At 37.1% G+C, this 22,074-nt stretch overlaps 1 protein-coding gene across 1 annotated transcript in view; it reads right to left on the bottom strand.

Moving 5' to 3' along the window:
* Positions 1 to 22,074, bottom strand: part of GABRA3 (gamma-aminobutyric acid type A receptor subunit alpha3) — a 153,559-nt gene that overhangs the window by 110,271 nt on the left and 21,214 nt on the right. Inside the window, exon 2 of the mRNA XM_060137405.1 lies at positions 15,365 to 15,486. Within this exon, the coding sequence (XP_059993388.1) occupies positions 15,365 to 15,486 (122 nt within the window). The remainder of the gene's footprint in view (positions 1 to 15,364; positions 15,487 to 22,074) is intronic.

Genomic DNA, 22,074 nt, shown 5'->3' with positions numbered 1-22,074 from the left:
ACATCAAGCATACTAACATTTACATTATAGGGTTCCCAGAAGAAGGAGAGAGAGATAAAGGGGTAGAAAATGTATTTGATGAAATCATGGCTGAAAATTTCTCTAACCTGAAGAGGAAACAGATATCCAGGTAAAGGACGCACAGAGTCCCAAACAAGATGAACCCAAGAGACACACAAAAGACATATCATAATTAAAAGGGCAAAAGCTAAATATATGGAGAGAATTTTAAAGGCAGCAAGAGAAAAACAAAGAGTCACATACAAGGGAACCCACATAAGGCCATAAGCTGATTTTTCAGCAGAAACTTTGCAGACCAGAAGGGAGTGGCATGATATATTTCAACTTCTAAAAGAAGTTGAAGCCCCTACAGGGCTTCCCTGGTGGCACAGTGGTTGAGGGTCTGCCTGCCGATGTGGGGGACACGGGTTCATGCCCCAGTCTGGGGGGATCCCACATGCCGCGGAGCAGCTGGGCCCGTGAGCCATAGCCACTGGGCCTGCGCATCCGGAGCCTGTGCTCCGCAACAGGAGAGGCCACAGTGGTGAGAGGCCTGCATACCGCAAAAAACAAAAAAAAAAAAAAAAAACCCTACAAACTAGGATACTCTAACTAGCAAGGTTATCATTCAGAATTGAAGGAAAGATAAAGAATTTCCTGGATAGGCAAAAACTAAGAGTTCATCACTACTAAACCAACCTTAAAAGAAATGTTAAAAGGTCTTCTCTAAGTGGGAAAGGTAAAGCTACAAGAAGTAAGAATTTACAGGAAAGAATATCCGAATACTAAAGGCAAATAAATAGTAAAGGCTATGGATCAACCACTTAAATAAGCTAGTATGAAGATTAAAAGCCAAATATTGTAAAATTAAATATAACTACAAAAATACTGTTAACGGATAAACATGAAGATGTAAAATATGACGTCAAAAACACAAAACATGGGGAGGGGAGTAAAAAATATAGATTTTTTAGAATGTGTTTGAAATTAAATGATTATCAGTTTAAAACATGTAGATATAAGTCAACACATATGAACTGTATGGTAAACAGAAATTTAAAACCTTCACAAAAACTAGAAAGAAAGGAACACAAGCTACCACTAAAGAAAATCATCAAACCACAAGAAAAGAGACTAAAATAAGAACAGAAAAGAACTACAAACACAATCAGAAAACAAGTAACAAAATGGCAGTAAGTACATACCTATCAATGTTCATTTTAAATGTCAATGAACTAAATGCTCCAATCAAAGACATAGGGTGGCCGGGCCAATTGGACATAAGAACAAAACCCATCTATTTGCTGCCTATAAGAGACACACTTCAGAGCTAAAGACACACGGAGACTGAAAGTGAGGGGATGTAAAATGATATTCCATGCAAACAGAGGTGAAAAGAAATCTGGGGTAGCAATACTAATATCAGACAAAGTAGATTTAAAACAAAGTCTATAACAAAGGACAAAGGACGGCATTATATAATGATAAAGGTGTCACTACAAAAAGAGACTGTAACATTTGTTAACATATATTCACCTAATATAGGAGCACCTAAATATATAAAGCAAATACTAACAGACATAAAGGGAGAAACTGAAAATTATACAATAATGGTAACACCCCACTTACATCAATGGACTGATCATCCAGACAGAAAACCAATAAGGAAACAGTTGCCTTAAGTGATATATTAGTCCAGTTGGACTTAGATATATACAGGACCTTCCATCTAAAAATAGCAGAATATTCTTTCTTTTCAAGTACACTTGGAAGATTACTAGGATAGATCACATGCCACAAAACAAGTCTCAACAAACTTAAGAGGATAGAAATTATATCAAGCATTTTTTTCTGACCACAACTGTATGAAACTAGAAATCAATTACAGGAAAAAAATGGGAAAAACATAAACAAGTAGAGACTAAACATGTTACTAAAGAACTAATGGGTCAACAAAGAAATCAAAGAGGAAATGAGAAAATACTGGGAGAGAAATAAAAATAAAAACACATCTTTCTAAAATCTATGGAAAGCACCAAAAGCAGTTCTAAGAGGGAAATTTATAGCAGTACAGGCCTACCTCAAGAAAGAAGAAAAATTTCAAATAAACAACATAACCTACCATATAAAGTAATTAGAAAAGGAAGAATAAAGCCCAAAGTCAGCAGAAGGAAGGAAATAATAAAGATCAGAAGGGAAATAAATAAAAGAGAGACCAAAAAATACAAGAAAAGATCAATGAAACCAAGAGCTGTTATTTTGAAAAAATAAACAAAATTGATATGCATTTTAGCCAGGCTCATTAAGAAAAATAGAGAAAGGACTCAAATAAACAAAACTAGAAATGACAGAGGAGAAATTATACCTTATGTCTCAAAGACACAAAATATCATAAGAGAATACTATGAGCAGTTATGTACCAACAAATTGGACAACCCAGAAGAAAAGGACAAATTTCTAGGAACATACAATCTTACAAGACTGAATCAGGAAGAAATTGACAATCTGAATAGACTGATCACTAGTATTGAAATTGAATTAGTAATCAAAAACTTCCATAAAACAAAATTCTAAGAACTGACAGCTTCACAGGGGAATTCTTTCAAACATGTAAAGAAAAGGTAATACCTATTCTTCTCAAATTATTCCCAAAAATTGAAGAGGAGGGAACACTCCAAAACTCATTATATGAGGCCACCATTATCATGAAACACTACAAAAAAAGAAAATTAAAGGCCTATAAATCTGATGAATATAGATGCAAACATCCTCAACAAAATATTAGCAAAGCAAATTCAACAGTTCGTGAAAAGGATCAGACACCATGATCAAATGTGATTTATTTCAAGGATATAAGGATGATTCAATATCCATAAATCAGTCAATATGATATATCACATTAACAAAATGATAAAAATCACATTATCATCTCAATAGATGCAGAAATAGAATTTGACAAAATTCAACATACATTCATGCTAAAAACTCTCATTAAAGTTGGTATAGAGGGGATATATCTCAATATAATAAAGGCCACTTATGAGAAGCCCACAGCTAACGTCATGCTCAACTGAAAGCTTTTCCTTTAAACTAAGGAACATGACAAGGATGCCCACTCTCGCCACTTCTATTTAACTTAGTATTGGAAGTCCTAGCCATAGCAAGCAGACAAGAAAAGAAATAAAAGACAACCAAATCGGAAGCAAAGATGTGAAACTGTCACTATTTGCAGATGACATGATACTATACATAGAAAATGCTAATGTCTCCACAAAAAAAACATGAGAATCAATAAATTAATTCAGTAAATTTGCAGGATACAAGATTAATAAACAGAAATCTGTTACTTTTCTAATAAAGAAATATCAGAAAGAGAAAGCAAGAAAACAATCCCCTTTAAAAATCACACCAAAAAAATAATAATAATAAACTTAACCAAGGAGGTGAAAGACCTATACTTTGAAAACTATAAAACACTGATGAAAGAAATTGAAGATGATACAAAGAAATGGAAAGATATCCCATGATCATGGATTAGAATAATTAATATTGTTAAAATATCCATACTACCCCAAACAATCTATAGATTTAATGCAATCCCTATCAGAATGCACAAACTAGGACAAATAATCCTAAAATTTATATAGAATACCAAAAGACCCTGAATAGTCAAAGCAATCTTGATAACAAAGAACAAAGCTGGAGGTATCATGTTCCCTGACTTCAAACTATACTACAAAGCTACAGTAATCAAAACAGTATTGTAGTGGCATAAAAACAGACAACTAGATCAATGGAATAGAACAGAGAGCCCAGAAATAAACCCACACACTTATGGTCAATTAACCTATGACCAAACAGGCAAAAATATACATTGGGGAAGATACAGTCTCTTCAATAAGTGGTGCTGGGAAAACTGGACAGAAACATGTAAAAGAATGACATTAGAATATTTTTCTCAAATAATATGCAAAAATAAACCCAAAGTGAGTTAAAGACCTAAATGTAAGACCTGAACCATAAAACTCCCAGGAGAGAACATAGGCAGAACAGTCTTTGACATAAATTATAGAAATATTTTTTTGATCTGCTTCCTCAGGCAAAGGAAACAAAAGCAAAAATTAATAAATGGGACGATTAAACTTTAAAGCTTTAGCACAGCAAGAGAAACTATTAACAAAATGAAAGACAGGTTACTGAATGGCAGAAAACATTTGCAAATTATATGACCAACAAGGGGTTAATATCACAAATATACAAACAGTTCTTAAAAGCTCAGTATCAAACAAAAAAGACCCTCAATTATAAAATGGGCAGAAGACCTGAACAGACATTTTCCCAAAGAAGACATACAGGTGGCCAATAGGCACTTGAAAAGATGCTCAACTTTGCTAAACATCAGAGAAATGCAAATCAAAACCACAATGAGATATTATTTCACACCTATCAGAATGGCTATCATCAAAAAGACCACAATTAACAAATGTTTGTAAGGATGTGCAGAAACGGGAACTCTCCTACACCGTTGGTGGGAATATAAATTGGTGTAGCAACTGTAGAAAACAGTATGGAAGTACCTCAAAAAAAAAAAAAACTAAAATAGAACAACCATATAATCCAGAAATTCCACTCCTTGGTATATACACTTAGAAAGCGAAAATACTGATTTGAGAAGATATATGTACCCCAATGTTCATAGTAGCATTATTTACAATAGCCAATATATGGAAATAACCTAAGTGTCCATCAACAGATAAATGGATAAAGAAGATGTGGTATGTGTACATATATATGTATACACTATATATACATATCTATATACCTATGCACGCGTGCACACACACACACACACACACACACACACACGCACATGCATACACTGGATTACTACTCAGCCATAAAACAGAATGAAATTTTTCCATTTGCAACAACATGGATGGACCTGGAGGGCATTATGCTTAGTGAAGTAAGTCAGGCAGAGACAAGTCGTCTATGTTATCACTATACGTGGGATCTAAAAAATACAATAAACAAATGTATATAACAAAACAGAAACAGACTCCAAGATATAGAGAACGAGTGGTTACCAGTGGGGAGAGGGAAGGGGGAAATGTCAAGATGGTGTAAGGGATTAAGAAGTAGAAGCTACTATGTATAAAATAAAAAAACCTGTAAGGATATATTGTATAGCACAGGGAATAAAGCCAATATTTTATAATAAATGGAGTGTAATTAACAAAAATATTGAATCATGATTTGGTAAACCTGAAACAATAATATAAAATTGTAAATTGGCAATAATTCAATTTTTTAAAAGTTTCTTCACATAAAAAAGACATTTATTAAGACAGTAGAATTTAATATTCTCACCCCCACAAAAAAAACAAATATATGAGGTAATGGATATGTTGACTTGCTGAGGGGTATCCTTTCTCACTGTATACACATATCAAACCATCATGTGGTATACTTAAATCCTACAATTTTATTTTTTAATTATACCTCAATAAAATCTAAAAACATAAGAGGCATGCTGATTCAAGTATGGAGACAGCATGAAGCTAAAAGTGATAGTACTAGTTCTGTGAAAAATGCCAGTGGTAGTTTGACAGGGATTGCATTGAATCTGTAGATTGCTTTGGGTGGTATAGTCATTTTCACAATGTTGAGTCTTCCAATCCAAGAACATGGTATATCTCTCCATCTGTTTGTATCATCTTTAATTTCTTTCATCAGTGTCTTATAATTTTCTGCATACAGGTCTTTTATCTCCTTAGGTAGGTTTATTCTTAGATATTTTATTCATTTTGTTGCAATGGTAAATGGGAGTGTTTTCTTATTTCACTTTCAAACTACCACTGGCATTTTTCACAGAACTAGAACTAAAAATTTCACAATTTGTATGGAAACACAAAAGACCCCAAATAGCCAAAGCAATCTTCAGAAAGTAAAACGGAGCTGGAGGAATCAGGCTCCCTGACTTCAGACTACACTACAGAGCTACAATAATCAAGACAGTATGGTACTGGCACAAAATCAGAAATATAGATCAATGGAACAGGATAGAAATCCCAGAGATAAACCCACACACATATGGTCACCTTATCTTTGATAAAGGAGGCAAGAATATACAGTGGAGAAAAGACAGCCTCTTCAGTAAGTGGTGCTGGGAAAACTAGACAGCTACATGTAAAAGAATGAAATTGGAACACTCCCTAACACCATACACAAAAATAAACTCAAAATGGATTAAAGACCTAAATGTAAGGCCAGAAACTATCAAACTCCTAGAGGAAAATATAGGCAGAACACTCTATGACATAAATCACAGCAAGATCCTTTTTGAACCACCTCCTAGAGAAATGGAAATAAAAACAAAAATAAACAAATGGGACCTAATGAAACTTAAAAGCTTTTGCACAGCAAAGGAAACCATAAACAAGACCAAAAGACAACCCTCAGAATGGGAGAAAATATTTGAAAATGAAGCAACTGACAAAGGACTTACCTCCAAAATTTACAAGCAGCTCATGCAGCGCAATATCAAAAAAACAAACAACCCAATCCAAAAATGGGCAGAAGACCTAAATAGACATTTCTCCAAAGAAGAGATACAGATTGCCAACAAACACATGAAAGAATGTTCAACATCATTAATCATTAGAGAAATGCAAATCAAAACTACAATGAGATATCATCTCACACCAGTCAGAATGGCCATCATCAAAAAATCTACAAACAATAAATGCTGGAGAGGGTGTGGAGTAAAAGGAACCCTCTTGCACTGTTGGTGGGAATGTAAATTGATACAGCCACTATGGAGAACAGCATGGAGGTTCCTTAAAAAACTAAAAATAGAACTACCATACAACCCAGCAATCCCACTACTGGGCATATACCCTGAGAAAAACATAATTCAAAAAGAGTCATGTACCACAATGTTCATTGCGCCTCTATTTACAATAGCCAGGACATGGAAGCAACCTAAGTGTCCATCAACAGATGAATGGATAAAGAAGATGTGGCACATATATACAATGGAATATTACTCAGCCATAAAAAGAAATGAAATTGAGTTATTTGTAGTGAGGTGGATGGACCTAGAGTCTGTCATACAGAGTGAAGTGAGTCAGAAAGAGAAGAACAAATACCGTATGCTAACACAAATATATGGAATCTAAAAAAACAAAAAAGGTCATGAAGAACCTAGGGGTTAGATGGGAATAGACACAGACCTACTAGAGAATGGACTTGAGGGTATGGGTAGGGTGAAGGGTAAGCTGGGACAAAGTGTGAGAGTGGCATGGAGAAATATACACTACCAAATGTAAAATTGAGAGCTAGTGGGAAGCAGCCACATAGCACAGGGAGGTCAGCTCGATTCTTTGTGACCATGCAGAGGGTTGGGATACGCAGGGTGGGAGGGAGGGAGACGCAAGAGGGAAGAGATATGGGGATATATGTATATGTATAACTGATTCATTTTGTTATAAAGCAGAAACTAACTCACCATTGTAAAGCAATTATACTCCAATAAAGATGTTAAAAAATAAAATAAAAAACTAAAAGTGATAGTAATACACTGAACTTTTAGGATTTAAAAGTTTTATGTAGGTTGAAATGATTAGAGTTAAACATATAGAATGAAATTTAATAAGGATAAATAGGGAAAATCATGCATTAATGTTTAAAAATAAATGCCATAGTACGTCAGATTGAGGCAATTGGCTGGTCAATAGTCATGAGAAAAAGATCTGGTGGATTTTACTTGATAAAAAGCTCAGAGTAATCCAAGGGGGTAATGTCATCACCAAGTAGGCTAATTCTGTTTTAGGCTACATTAATCCCTGTTTTACCATGAGGTAACTAGAACATATCTAGAGTATTATGCTCACTTCTAGAAAGCACACTTTAGGTTGGATATTAATAAACCAGGGAGGTCTCCAGAGCAGCATTTCCCAATCTGGTCTATATGTTACTTACATTCCAACTGAGATCTTAATAGGTGTTTTGGGGGAAGAAACGTCCCATGGTCACCAAAGACTACATACTAAAACGTCATCCTATATATTCATAATTATCATTAACATATCAAGGAATTTGTGTAGTCCTGCATTAAAAACCTAAGTGAAGCTAAATGATATAAACATGTATTAAGAGAATGTAAAAGAAACAATAGAAAACTATTAAAATCAATAAGTCAATACAACAAGGTCTCTGGATAGAAAGGCAAATATAAAACCAATCATGGGCTTCCCTGGTGGTGCAGTGGTTACAAATCTCCCTGCCAATGCAGGGGACACAGGTTCAAGCCCTCATCTGGGAAGATCCCACGTGCCACGGAGCCACAAAGCCTGTGTGCCACAACTACTGAGCCTGCGCTCTACAGCCCGAGAGCCACAACTACTGAGCCTGCATGCCACAACTACTGAAGCCCAGGTGCCTAGAGCCCATGCTCCGCAACAAGAGAAGCCACCACAATGAGAAGCCTGAGCACCACAACGAAGAGTAGCCTCCACTCACCACAACTAGAGAAAGCCCACGCACAGCAACAAAGACCCAATGCAGCCAAAAATAAATAAAATAAATTAATTTTTAAAAATAATAAAACCAATCATATTTCTACACAGCAGTAACAAAATTTAAAAATAAAAATCAAGGGGCTTCCCTGGTGGCACAGCGGTTGAGAGTCCGATGCAGGGGACATGGGTTCGTGCCCCGGTCCAGGAAGATCCCACATGCCGCGGAGCGGCTGGGCCCGTGAGCCATGGCCACTGAGCCTGCACGTCCGGAGCCTGTGCTCCGCAATGGGAGAGGCCACAACAGTGAGAGGCCCGCGTACCGCGAAAAATAAAAAATAAAAAAAAGAATAAATAAATAAATAAAAATCAAGTCTCAAGGCATTGATTAATCAAAAATATGCAAGACCTCTAAAATGAAAATGTCAAAACATTATTGAGAGAAATTAAAGGAGAACAAAATGAATGGAGAAATATATCATGTTCATCATTTAGAAGGTTTAGTATTATAATTTTTTAAATTCCTCAAGTTAACCTATAGACTCAAGGCAAAGTCAATTCCAGATTTTATTAGAAAATGATAAGCTGATTCTAAAAGTTATCTAGAAATGCAAAGGGCCAAAAATAGCCAAGACAATCTTTAAGAAGAACAAAGCCGGAGGACTTATACTACCAGACCTCAAACCTATCTATAATATAAAGTAATTAATATACAAGTGGCATTTATCATGAGAATGAAGGTTGGTTTAAACATTTGAAAATCAATGTAATTCACCATATTAACAAAATTTTTTAAAAGTCATAGAATCAACTCAATAGACACAGTAAGACCATTTGAAAAATTGCAATATTCATTCTCATTAAAAATTTTCAAAACCAGAGTAGAAGAGAACTTCCTGAACTTGATAAAATGCATCTAAGAAAAACTTACACCTAACATCATACTTTATGGTGAAAGACTGGAAGCTTTCTCTGTAAGATCAAAAACAGACAATGGTGTCTGTTTTCATCTTTTCTGTTCAACATTATATGCGAGGTCCAGTCAGTGCACTAAAACAAGAGAAGAAAACCAGTGCATCCATATAGCACAGGAAGAATTAAAACTTTCTTCTCATATGACATAATCATTTAGGTATATAATCTGATTAAATCTTTAAAAAATGTTACTAGAAATTCCATTTCTGGCATGAAAGCATGACGAGCTCTGCAGACTTGCTCCTCAGTGAAACTTGCAAAACGTATTTTAAAAACTACAATTTAAAGTTTCTGGAAATGGTCCTAAGGGCATACAACAAAAGAAAAGTAAACTATTTATTAAAGAAAATCTACTAAAACTCAGTATGGAAATCAAGAGTCCAGACTATTTAAAACAAGAATTGTTCCCACCCTCCCCCTTCCCAGATCAGTCTGAAGGAAACTGTACTCCAGACTGGTGCAGCCCAGAAAGAACACAGGGCTCTCTCTTCTCCCAGCTCCCACTTAGAGGGCTATCTTCCTGGGAGGGGCAAGACACCAGCATTTCTCATCCTAGAGCAAGCTACCTATTGTTATGGCTAAATTCTGGGCAAGTTTGGCTGAGAGGTAGGAAATCCCTTCATCCTCCCAGCCCCCATTCATGGAATCTAGACTCTAACTTGGGCATGGCACTGCTGAGGTTACTGTGCCCTGAAGTGTCCTTGATCTGGTTCATGGGGCAGTGGTCCATGCTGGAAAAGGCAAGCTGAGGAGACCTGGAGCTGCTGTCAACCCCAGGCATGGGGACTTGATTTAAGGTTAGTCTTTTCTAAAACAGTTATCTAGTATTATAAGTTTCTTTAATTTAGCACTACTTTATACCATGTTTTTAATTTTGTTTAATTGAAAAGGTTTTAAATTTTTCTTTTGAGTTCTTCTTTGACTTATATTTTATTTAGAAGTATATTATTTAGTTCGCAAGTACTTGGAGATTTTCCAGATATATCTGTTTTTAATTTCTAATTTTATTCCTTTTGGCCAGAGAACATACTTTGTATACTGTGAATTCTTTTAATTTTTTACAACAAAGAATATGGTCTATCTTGGTAAATGTTGTAGGTTCAGTTGAAAAGGAGGTGTATTCTGCTGCTGTTTGTTGGAGTGTTCTACAAATGACAATTAAGTCAAGTTGGCTGACAATGGTTCCTCTTTCTGCTACATTTACTTATTTTCTGTCTACTCGTTATATTGTTGATTGAGAGAGGAGTGTTAAAATCTCTAACTATAATTATAGATCATCTCTTTTTCCTTTCAGTTTCCTGTTTTTGCTTCATGTCTATGATTAGGTGCATAAATACTTAGGATTGTTATGTACTCTTTTCTTTCTCTTTATATTGGAGCATAGTTTATTAACAATGTTGTGTTAGTTTCAGGTGTACAGCAAGGTGATTCAGTTATACATATACATGTATCTATTCTTTTTCAAATTCTTTTCCCATTTCATTTATTGCAGAATATTGAGCAGAGTTCCCTGTGCTATACAGTAGGTCCTCATTGGTTATCTATTTTACATATAGTAGTGTGTACATGTCAATCCTAAACTCCCAATCCATCCCTCTCCCCCACCCTTTCCCCCTGGTACAAAACCTTAAGTTTGTTCTGTAAGTCTGTGAGTCTGTTTCTGTTTTGTAAATAAGTTCATTTGTATCATTTTTTTTAGATTCTGCATATAAGCGATATCATATATTTGTCTTTCTCTGTCTATCTTTAAAGTGGGTTTCTCTCAGGGACCAATTGTGGGTCTTTCTTTTTATCTATTTTGACCATCTCTGCCTTTTAAAATAGAAGTTTAGGTTATTTATATTTAATGTGATGATTAATATGGTTGCTATTGGTTTTCCATGTGTTTCATCTATTCTTTGTTACATTTTTCTCTTTTTCTGCCTTCCTATTGATTTTATAAACTTTCTTGCTTTATTAGCTATAATTTTTAAGTTCTACAGTGCACATTCTTAATTTATTACAATCTACCTACAAGTAATAATATCATATCACATCATGTGCAGTGTATTTCCATTTCATCTTCTGGCCTTTGTGCTATTGTTGTCATACATTTTCTTCACATATACATTATAAACCACACAATACAATGTTATTATTTTTGCTTTAGGTAGTTATTTATTAAAGATATTTAGGAAAAAAAGAGACATATTTACCCACATATTTTCCATTTTTGTTGCTCTTCCTTCCTTTTTATACATCCATTTTAATTTTATTTATTTATTTATTTATTTTTAATTTTGTTCTATTCTATTCTATTCGGCTGCACTGAGTCTTAGTTCTGGCATATGTGCTCTTAGTTGTGGCATGAGGGATCTAGTTCCCTGACCCAGTATTGAACCTGGGCACCCTGCATTGGGAGCATGGAGTTTTAACCACTGGACTAACAGGGAAGTCCTATAGATCCATATTTCTATCTAGCATCATTTTCCTTCTGCCTGACACATTTCCCTTAACATTTCTTGCAGTACAGACCTGCTGGTGATGAAATTTTTAGCCTCTATATGTCAGAAAATGTATTTATTTTACCTATGTTTTTAAAATATATTATCTCTGGTACAGAATTCTAGATTGACATTTTTAGTATTTTAAAGCTGTTGCTAACTACCTTCTTGCTTCCCTGTTTCTGACAAGAAGCCTGCTGTCTTTCTAAAATTTTCCCTGTGTATATAAATGTTCTGTTTCACTATGTTTGCTTTTAAGATTTTCTCTTTATCATTAGTTCTAAGCAATTTGATAATTTCACTTGGTGTAATTTTCTTCATGTTTCTTGTTTGTTGAACTTGGTTTGGGCAGATTATAATTTTCATCAAATTTAGAATATTTTTTGACTAGATTTTCTTCAAAGACATTTTCTGCCTCTCCCTTCAGATAATCCAGTTACACTTATATTAGGCCACTTGAAGCTATCCCACAGTGCACTGATGTCCTGTTCACTTTTTCAGTCTTTTCTTCCCTCTGTGTTTCATTTTTGCTAGCTACCATTGCTGTGTCTTCAAGCTCATCAATCTTTTCTTCCTCAGTGTCTAATCTGTTGTTAGTCTCATCTGGTATGCATTTCACCTCAGATATTGTGCTTTTTATACCTAGAAGTTCAATTTGTTTTTGTTTTTTTAACTTACATGTCTCTACTCAACATGCTCATATTTTCCTCTACTTTTGAACATATGGAATTTAGACATATCTATTTTAATATACTTATCTACTAATTCATTTGTGTCATTTATGCATCTGTTTTTATTGATTGGTTATTCTGCCTTTTGGGGTTGTATTTTCTTGCTTCTTTACATGTCTGGTAATTTTTGACTACATACCAGCCATTGTACATTCACCTTGTGCAAATATTCTTAAACTTTGTTCTGAGATAATGTTCTGAAAACATTTTGATATTTACTTTTCAAGCTTGCTTTTAAGCTTTGTTAGTTGGGACCAGAACAGCCTTTGTTTGGGGATGGTTTTGCCATGCCACTGAAGCCATATTCTTCTGAGTACCCTACCCTAACCCCATATGTTGCAAGTTTTTCCACTCTGGTTGGTAGCAACACAAGTTATTCCCAACCCTATTATTCCATCTGCTGTTGTCCAGTGGTCCTTTCCTCAACCTTGGGCTGTTTCCTTATATGCATAAGCTGAGCAGTACTTACCTGAAAACTTGAGGGAAATTCTCAGCAGATTTCTGGATCTTTCCCTCTGCACAACTCTCACTTCTCCATGCACCTCTTGCTTCTTCTCTGCCCTACAAATTTTAGCCATCTTGGCCACCCCAAATTCAAAACTCTTTCTCATCAACTAAGGGAGTCCACCAGGCACTATGTGGATTCTCCCTCCCTACACTGCAGCCTGAAATTTATTGAGGCAGTAAGGTGATATAATCCTATGGCTCAGCTTGTTTGTTTCACTTCTTTCAAGAATCACTGTCCTGTGCTGCCTTTGTTCAATTTCTGATAACTACTATATACTATGTTTGTTCATTTCTTAGTTGTCTTTTAAGAAGATAAATCTGGTTCCTGTTACTCCATGTTAGCCAGAGCAAAAGGCTCCATGCATATTTTTCATGGATACTCAAACTCTTAATGTCTACAACTAATTTCCACCTCCTTCCCCTACCTTCTTTGTTCCAACCAAACTCCAAAAGAAACATAATAAAACAAAATACTACTGTTCCTCCTCCAATATTCCTTATTTTAGAAAATGGCACCACTCAGTCATCTAAACCAGGAACTTAGAGGTTATCATTTTCTCCTCCCTTTCCCCTAATCCCATAATTTAATCAGTCACCAAATTCTCTACATTCCCACAATCATCACCTTCATTCTGGACAACTGAAATCAATTTCTGACTGGTCTTCTCTTCCTCCAATACTGCCCTGTTCCAATCTATTATTTATACTAAAGCAAGAGCCATATAGCCTTCATCTAAAAACAAACAACCCCAAAAAAAGACCATGCAAACATATCTTTAACCTTAATTAATAAGTGAGTTTATTATAGTGGTATAGGTATAGTAATTCCAACACTATTCACTATTTTATGTATATTGTAGAATAAAACAAATTAGTAAATCAGTGAAGAATAATTTGTTCAATTGGAATTAGTGGTATCAGTATAGACTCATTACACATGCACATACACATATATGTCTACATTTATACACATATTTGTTTATCTATATGTATATATATATACGAATATATACAGGTGTGTGTATATGTATATATGTAATTTTCTATTTTCTCAATTCTGTCCACTGAAAGGTCCTAGATGCAAATGACACCCAGTAGCAATGAAAATATCTAGCACACAGAAGTTGGATTTTAAATATAATTTCCCACAAAAAAAGATGCTGTTTCTTCTTGGAAAAAATGATTGATTATAAGGCTGAATGAGGGAGAGTACAAGTTAAGTCTGGAATATACTGTTATGCCAAAAAGTGCTCAAAAATGAGAATATATCAAAAGTCAGCTTGAATAAGCTCCCACCAAGCAAACACAGGGAATTATGAACAAACATTGTAATCAAAATAGATAATAATATATAATAATATTAATGGATTACATTTCATTCAATAAAATAAGAATCCGTCTGTTCATGCTGATAGTTACCTAATTAACTAAAGAGAAGGAAAGGGTTTTATTACAATAGAATATCATATAATAAATGTAGATAATTGGCAAAAGTTGAATATGGACTACAGATTAGTAAATAGTATTAGGTCACATTTTCTGAATTTATAATTTCATTGTAATTTTATAAAATAACTTCTTTGTTCTAAGAAAATACACACTGAAGTATTTAGGGATAAAGGGTTATGATATCTGCATCTAATTCTCAAATGGTTCAGGAAAAAAAACATAAATACATTGGTATACTTGCCCTTTCAATATGGTCCATGAGGTATTATAATGCATTTACTTCATTGCGATCATATTGCTGATCATACTAAACTGAGATCCCATCTAGCCATCAGATTTCTCCTCTTTGGAATATCAGGCTGATATGTGCTCAGGGTTTTTAGAACAAAGACATGTTTCCCAGCTGTTCCTGGGACACACCTGCCATCCAGGCAGGGATTGGTATTTTATTACCAGAAACGGGTGTGACCAAATGTTGTGGTTTAATACCCTATATGCATTTACCTAAGTGAAATTTGGAACCTTCCAAAACCAGACCAGAGAGATTGACCATTGAAATGAAGGATTAGAACTAATTTCCAGTGCTCAGAGGGAAGAAACTCAGCTTTACACTAACCTCATTGATCAAGACACTATTGAAGGTACCTTAAGAATCTTTTTAGATGACAATAGCCAAGAAGATCTTGAAACAATAACTGACCTCCAAGCCCAGGTCGCAGCCGGTTGTCATAGCCATCCAGAAGACGATCCAAGATTCTGGTGAATATAGTGATGTTGTCGGTGCTGTCATCAGGAATATCTGGAGCATGCTTCGGAGAGAGTCTGAGGCAGTGGAAGAAAAAGAGACACAAAATAATAGTTCTTAATAGCAAACAATTAAATGTCTAACACTTTAATTCAAGAAAATGTCAATCAGTAGACTGGGCCAATTAAATAGCTTTGTACCACAACCAAACCAGCAAGCACTTTGGCATGAGCCAAACATACAGTCCAGCCCCAACCCAGCAGTGGAGAAACACCAGTAGAAATCTTGGACAGGATATCTGTGGGAATAATACATGGCATAAAGTTGATTTATCACATTTTGTTTCATGAACAAAAGGGCCTCCAAAAAAAAAAAGGAAAATTTTGTTAACTTACCCCTTTTCTAGCCTAGAGAAACACAGGTTCACAGGACAACAGACCCAGAAAGACCTTTGAATTACATGTAATCTACCTATCTCTCACCCTATGGAGATAAGGCAACAAAGCAATAGCAGTCCATTAAATGTTAAAGCTACCAGAACTCTTAAGAGATTCCTAATTTCTTTCATTTCATACATGGGGAAATAAGCTCAGAGAGAACACCAAATTTGCCCACAGTCGTATTGCTAGTGAGGGTCAGAGATAGAACTATAATCCAAATTTTCTGATTTTCTAGAGACCCTCAGCTACCTTCTGCTTATCCAGTGTGGATGCCTTCTGCAAGCCTTTCCAAGCAGTGGGCACTTTACTAATCACCTAATCAGGCCGAGGCTGTGACTAATGCTTTCACTTTATGAGGAGGGGCTTGGTGTGGTTTGACGGGACTAGAAATAAAGAAAGGCCCTGGGTAGTTTTGGGGAAAGAGAGATATAGTGAAGGAAATGGCTGTTGCCAAGGGTCAAGAAGCATGGTGTAGAATCAAGTAATAATCTAGAAGTCAGGAATCCTACATCCTAGTACCAGCTGTATTCGTGATTTGGAGTAGACAATTAAGCAAATTATAGTCCTATAGGTCTCAGTTTTACCCATTCTTACTTTGGACCCAGAAGGTCGCCATTAATAGATATATAATAACTATTCATAGCATCCAGTTAATCGGGGCAATAAGAGACAGGTTAACAGTTAGAAGGAATCTTGAGAGGCAGTCAATATGTCTTCCCACCAAAATAGTAGGCACATCTGAATTGAATAGTTCTTACTCTAAACTGCCACTCCCTGGCTGATAAACTTTGAAAAGTCATTTTGAACCCAAATTCCTTAGTTCATAAACCGAATTCAATTCACATAATCGTTCAATGCATCTTTAATGAGCATCAACTGTGTGTCTATAGAAAAAAAACAGAGCAGAAAAAAGGTAAAGGTAATCGCTCCTCTGCTTACAGGTGTTCTGAGACACTCAAATGATAAAATAGATACACGTGGAATGAAAAAGGTACCTAGGCCTAAAAAGTCTGGAGACATGAATTTGAATTTATTAGTTGAGTGACCTTAAGCAAGTCACATAACACCTCTAGTAATAGCCTTCTCATCTTTAAAATTAAAATAACTTCACTGATATGTTGTATCAATATTAAATAATGCATTAAAATTTCCAGACTTAATACTTAATATCTAGAAGTATTCAAAGTTTGTTTTCTCTTTTGTAAAATAGTAGCTTATGTACTTGAATGCATAATTCAAATGTAAATAGTCACAACAAAATATTGGCACCCCCATCAGCCAAAGCCATAAGGAAAGCTTTGGTCAAAAAGCACTGGAAACCAGTGAAGACTAGAGGTGATTGGCTGGTTTAGTGAAGAGTACCACAAGTGATACAGATACCTCATTTGGAAGGGGGAAGAAAGAAGGAAACTGTAGTGCAGAGCTAACTGACATCAATATGCTGAAGAGATAAAAACAGACACCCTGTCAGGTCTTGGCTCACATTTAACTTAATCACCAATGTTCTGAATCCATCTTACATGGGCTGTGGGGCGAGAGGCTACAGGAGCTCAATTGATTTTGTGAAAACCTCTTTCTCATTTTCCCTTAACTCTCACTGCGGGGAATCTTGACCCTGGTTAGCCTAGTTTGATTTCTGGGAAATAGGTCTATGAATTGAATGAAAAGCCAATTTTTTTATTACTGGAAGGGGATAAAAAGTAGAATCCTCACAGAGTCATAGCAAGCTATAAAGGGCTTCAGAGATATCTACTCCAGGTGGATTTATAGATGGAAATTGTAAACTCCCTGAACATAAGTTTTAACCACACTGACTGTTAATGGAAAAGTTAAAATTTGGATCCAGAATTCCTGAATATAAAGCCAATATACTGTGCCGCCTCTCTTACTGAAATAATAATTTCCTTGATGATGCATTTCCATCCCTTTCTGACTCTGTGCTGATAGCAGCATTCTTCACTAATAAATTTTAAGTCAAAAATTAATGCAAAATATCATTCCAAAACAATTTTCAATAGATTTCTCTATGATTTTGCACTTGATTCCTGATAAATTTTTCTTCTTATGTGGTCAATTATTGCAGGGGGAGCTGGAATCTTGTTTAATCTAGAACACAAGTTAGAACTCTCTCTTCTTAAATAACTGAAGTGCAACAAGCTGAAGATTCTGTAGTTTGTACCCATCCAAAATAGTCTGGGGGAACAACAAAGAATCATAGTATGTCAGGATTATGGAGGACCTTAGAGACCATATAATTATTTCCCTTCATTTTACAGATTGACAACCTAAGACACCAACAAAAGAAAGGGATTGTTTAAAGCCACATGCTTATTAAGTTGATGAGACTGATGCAATAACCATGCTTGTTTTGCCTTATATCTGTCATTACTGGCTGGACTAAATATGATATTAATAATGCATCATTTAAAATGAAAATGATGTTACTAATACAGTATCTATAGGTTAGGCAAGTTTAGTCATTTTTTTAGTCTTAAAAATGGAATAGTGGTAAATCCAAAGAACTAGGGTCAAATGAACAGAGTTTTAGTCCTGAATCTGCCACTAACTGATCATGTGAACTATTTCCTTACATGTGACACAGAGATAATTCCCCAACTTATAATGCTTTCGGAAGAAATAAGTAAATAAGATAATAAACCATAAAATTGCTTTGTAAATGGTAAAGCTCAACATACATTGAGGTTGATCATTCCTTTTCCCCCAAACTCCTGAAGATGTAATGAGACACCTTTGAAAGATATGCACTTCTATGCTATGGGAAAAGTTAAGCTCACCAAGTGATTAAGTTCAGGGTAAGTAATAAGTATTAGTTCAACTACATTGAGAAAGGACCCTGATGTGTTTATGTCAGGGGGAAACAGAAGAGGCACAGATGTGGAGTTGCTGATACAGTTCATAAAACATCCTAAAGAGAGGATAAATTTACTTCATTAAAAGGATGGCATTTTCCCTAATACTGTATTATCTCCTGGGGGAGAACAGATTTTAAAAATAAAGAAAATCCAAAATTACTATGCAGAAGGTAGTGTCAACAAGATGGAGAGGTCTCAAAGCTCATCTCCCCCTTACACACACACACACACACACACACACACAAATCCATAAGAACAATAAATAACTACAAACTGAAGAAAACAGCTAAGGGAAAGCTCTAGAAAACAAAGAAGCAGTAGCAAAAACCTGAGGAGCTCAAAAATCAAGGATGGCCACATAGAAAAGTACAGGAAGCATGCTACCTATGTCACCTCATCTCCCAGTCAGGACCTGCTCTGCACCTGGAAGAATCACCTCTGAGGAAGTTCACCACACAGGGAGAAGGAGGGCAGGAGAACCCCAGCAAAAAGCCTCACCACTGTGGACATTTGCAGCTTTTGCTACAGAGGTCTCCCACAGTCTTTCCTGATTCTGATGTCAGTTGATGAAATGGAGTGGCCCCCTCTACATCTCTACTCCCTGGAGCTGTCACTGAGGTGAGACTTGCCCTCAGGGTCCCCAGCTGCTGCTGTGCCCCACTCTTAGAAATCAGATGCCACAGCATCTTGCCATATACGAGATTGGAGCTGCCTCTGCTCTTCACTCTCCCCTGGCCACAGTCAAGGCTTTGTCCCACCTTCACCAGGAAAGCCTCTTCTGCCCTGGTCTAGCCTCCTTGGTTATAAGTCACACTATGGCTGCCATTAATCCAGGCTTTGCTGCTGCTGCCCTGAGTCCCACCCACCAGGTTCCAGGACAAGGCTCTGAATCATCATTGCCAGTGGTGCTAAAATTGCCCTAAGCCCCACCTCTTGGGTCCCAAGTCACTCTTAGACCTCCATTATCAGGGTCCTGATGCTGCCATCTGGGACCCACCCACTGCATTCCAGGTTGTGGCTCTGGGTCTTCATTGCATGGGATGTGGCTGCTGCCCTGGGCCACACATCCCAATCCGAGGTCAAGACTCTGAACTGTCATTGCTGAGGTGGACTCCACTGCCCTGAACCCTGAACTCTGGATTCTAGGTTGTGTCTCTGGCCCATCACTGCTGAAACCAGGCTACCTCTACCCTGAGCTCTCCACCAACCCCCATCCCAGATCAACGCTTTGAAACGTCATTCCCAGGTGTGTTACCACTGACCTGAGCTCTCCCCTCAGGTTTCAGGTTAGGGCTCTGACACATGATAGCTGGGACTAGGTAGCCACTTCCCTGAGCCCCATCCCCTGGGTTCCAGGTCACAGCTCTGACCATCATTGCCAGCACTGTGCTGCCACTGCCCTGTGCCCAGGTCCCTGGATCCCAACACATAGCTTTAACAGACTACTACCAGAGTTGTGTTACTGCTTTCCTGCAACTTCCCCCTGGGGCCAGAGTTGAAACTTTGACCCACCATCCCCAGGCTATGCTACTACTGTACCCTGGCCCCTGGGCTCAAGCCACCATTGTACCTTGTCATCCCATGGCTTGTGGAACTGCTGCATTCTGCCCTCTCCCTACCAGCCAGAGTCACAGCGGTGAGCCCCTGAGACCCAGGTACTGGTTCCATGGGATATCTACACATGCCCACATCCTAGAAACCAGTGATATAGCTGCAGCAAGTGCACCTGTGCTTCAGGACCCAGGTGCTGTGTTAGTTCCATGTGCACTGGATCCTCGGGCATTAGCTCTGAGGGTTCTATGTGTCAGCATGCCAGACCAGGCATTGAGAAGGATCTCCTCAGGTAGAACACCCTCCCATGGGCAAAAAAATAAGGGGTGAGAACAGAAAGACCCCAGTAGCCTTAGCCTCTGAAGATTCCAATAGCCCTATCTGCCATTGCCACCTGCAGGTCCTCTGCAGCCTTGGCCACAGAAGACACCCACAGTCTGGCCAATGGCAATGTCTGCCAATGGAGCAGCATGGAGACTACACCACTGTGCCTCACCAGGAACCAAGGATGCTGCATCCCACCCAGCTGGTGCCTTTTAAAGCTACCTCCAAGTGAAAGTCTTTCACTACTGTAGCCAGTCCAAAAAGAATGGAAGAGGTGAGTGCACCCTTAAATGCACAGACATCAATACAAACCAATCATAAAAATGAAAATGTAAGGAAATGTGATACCACTAAAGGAACAAAATAATACTCCAATAACTGACCCCAAAGAAATGGAGATCTGTGAGTTATCTGAAAAAGAGTTCAAAATATAAAGAACTCCTACATGCCAATTAGAAAAAGAGAAACAGCTCAATTGAAAATGGGCAAGGGATAAGAACACATGGTTCATGAAAGAGGATCCAGAAATGTCAAGACACACAAGAAAAGATGCTCAACGTTACTAGTAACTGGGAAGATGCAAGTTAAAACACCAAGGGGATTCATCTCATAGCCAGCATATGTGCAAAGGCTGAAAAGTTTGGTAATAGCAAATACTGGGGAACATGTAGGAACCAGGAATTATTCTGAGGGTCAGATGATGCAATTACTTCCAGGAGCAATTTGACAGGATCTAACGGAGTTGAAGATGTACAGTCCTTGTGACTCAGCAATTTCAAGTCCATTTGACTCTACTAGAAACCTCCTTGACTGAGCATAAGGAGGAAAGTAGCAAGTTTTCTCTACTGTACTGTTCTTTTGGTTTTGTTTTGTTTTTTGCAGTATGTGGGCCTCTCACTGTTGTGGCCTCTCCCGTTGCGGAGCACAGGCTCTGGACGCGCAGGCTCAACGGCCATGGTTCACGGGCCCAGCCGCTCCACGGCATGTGGGATCTTCCTGGACCGGGGCACGAACCCGTGTCCCCTGCATCAGCAGGCGGACTCTCAACCACTGCGCCACCAGGGAAGCCCATACTGTACTGTTTTAATTGCAAAACATAAATATGAAATAACGCTTGCTCAGTTAGAGAATGAAAGTGTAAACTCTGGCTTTTGCATATGATCCTAGACAGCAATGAAAATGAGTAAATTAGATTGACATGTATTAAGCCAGATAAAGCCCAAAATCAAAAATCTGAATAACATTGGGCTTCAAAAGGATATGTATAATTTGACATCATTGTACAATTTTAAAACTCATAAAAGTTTTATATTTTAGACAGTTGTGAACTGTACATTGAGTAAAGTATAAAAATGCATATCTGCATAGTGTTCAATTATTATAAAGTGAACCTCTATGTAACCAAATAACCAGAACCCCAAAAGCCCCTGTGCGTACTTTTCTAATCCAACCCAGCCCCTCCTGTTCCCCTATAGGT

Source organism: Lagenorhynchus albirostris, chromosome X, assembly GCF_949774975.1.
Source record: "Lagenorhynchus albirostris chromosome X, mLagAlb1.1, whole genome shotgun sequence".
NCBI lineage: Eukaryota > Metazoa > Chordata > Mammalia > Artiodactyla > Delphinidae > Lagenorhynchus > Lagenorhynchus albirostris.
The sequence above is the reverse complement of the archived record's forward strand: the minus strand, read 5'-3'. Positions and strand labels throughout refer to the sequence as shown.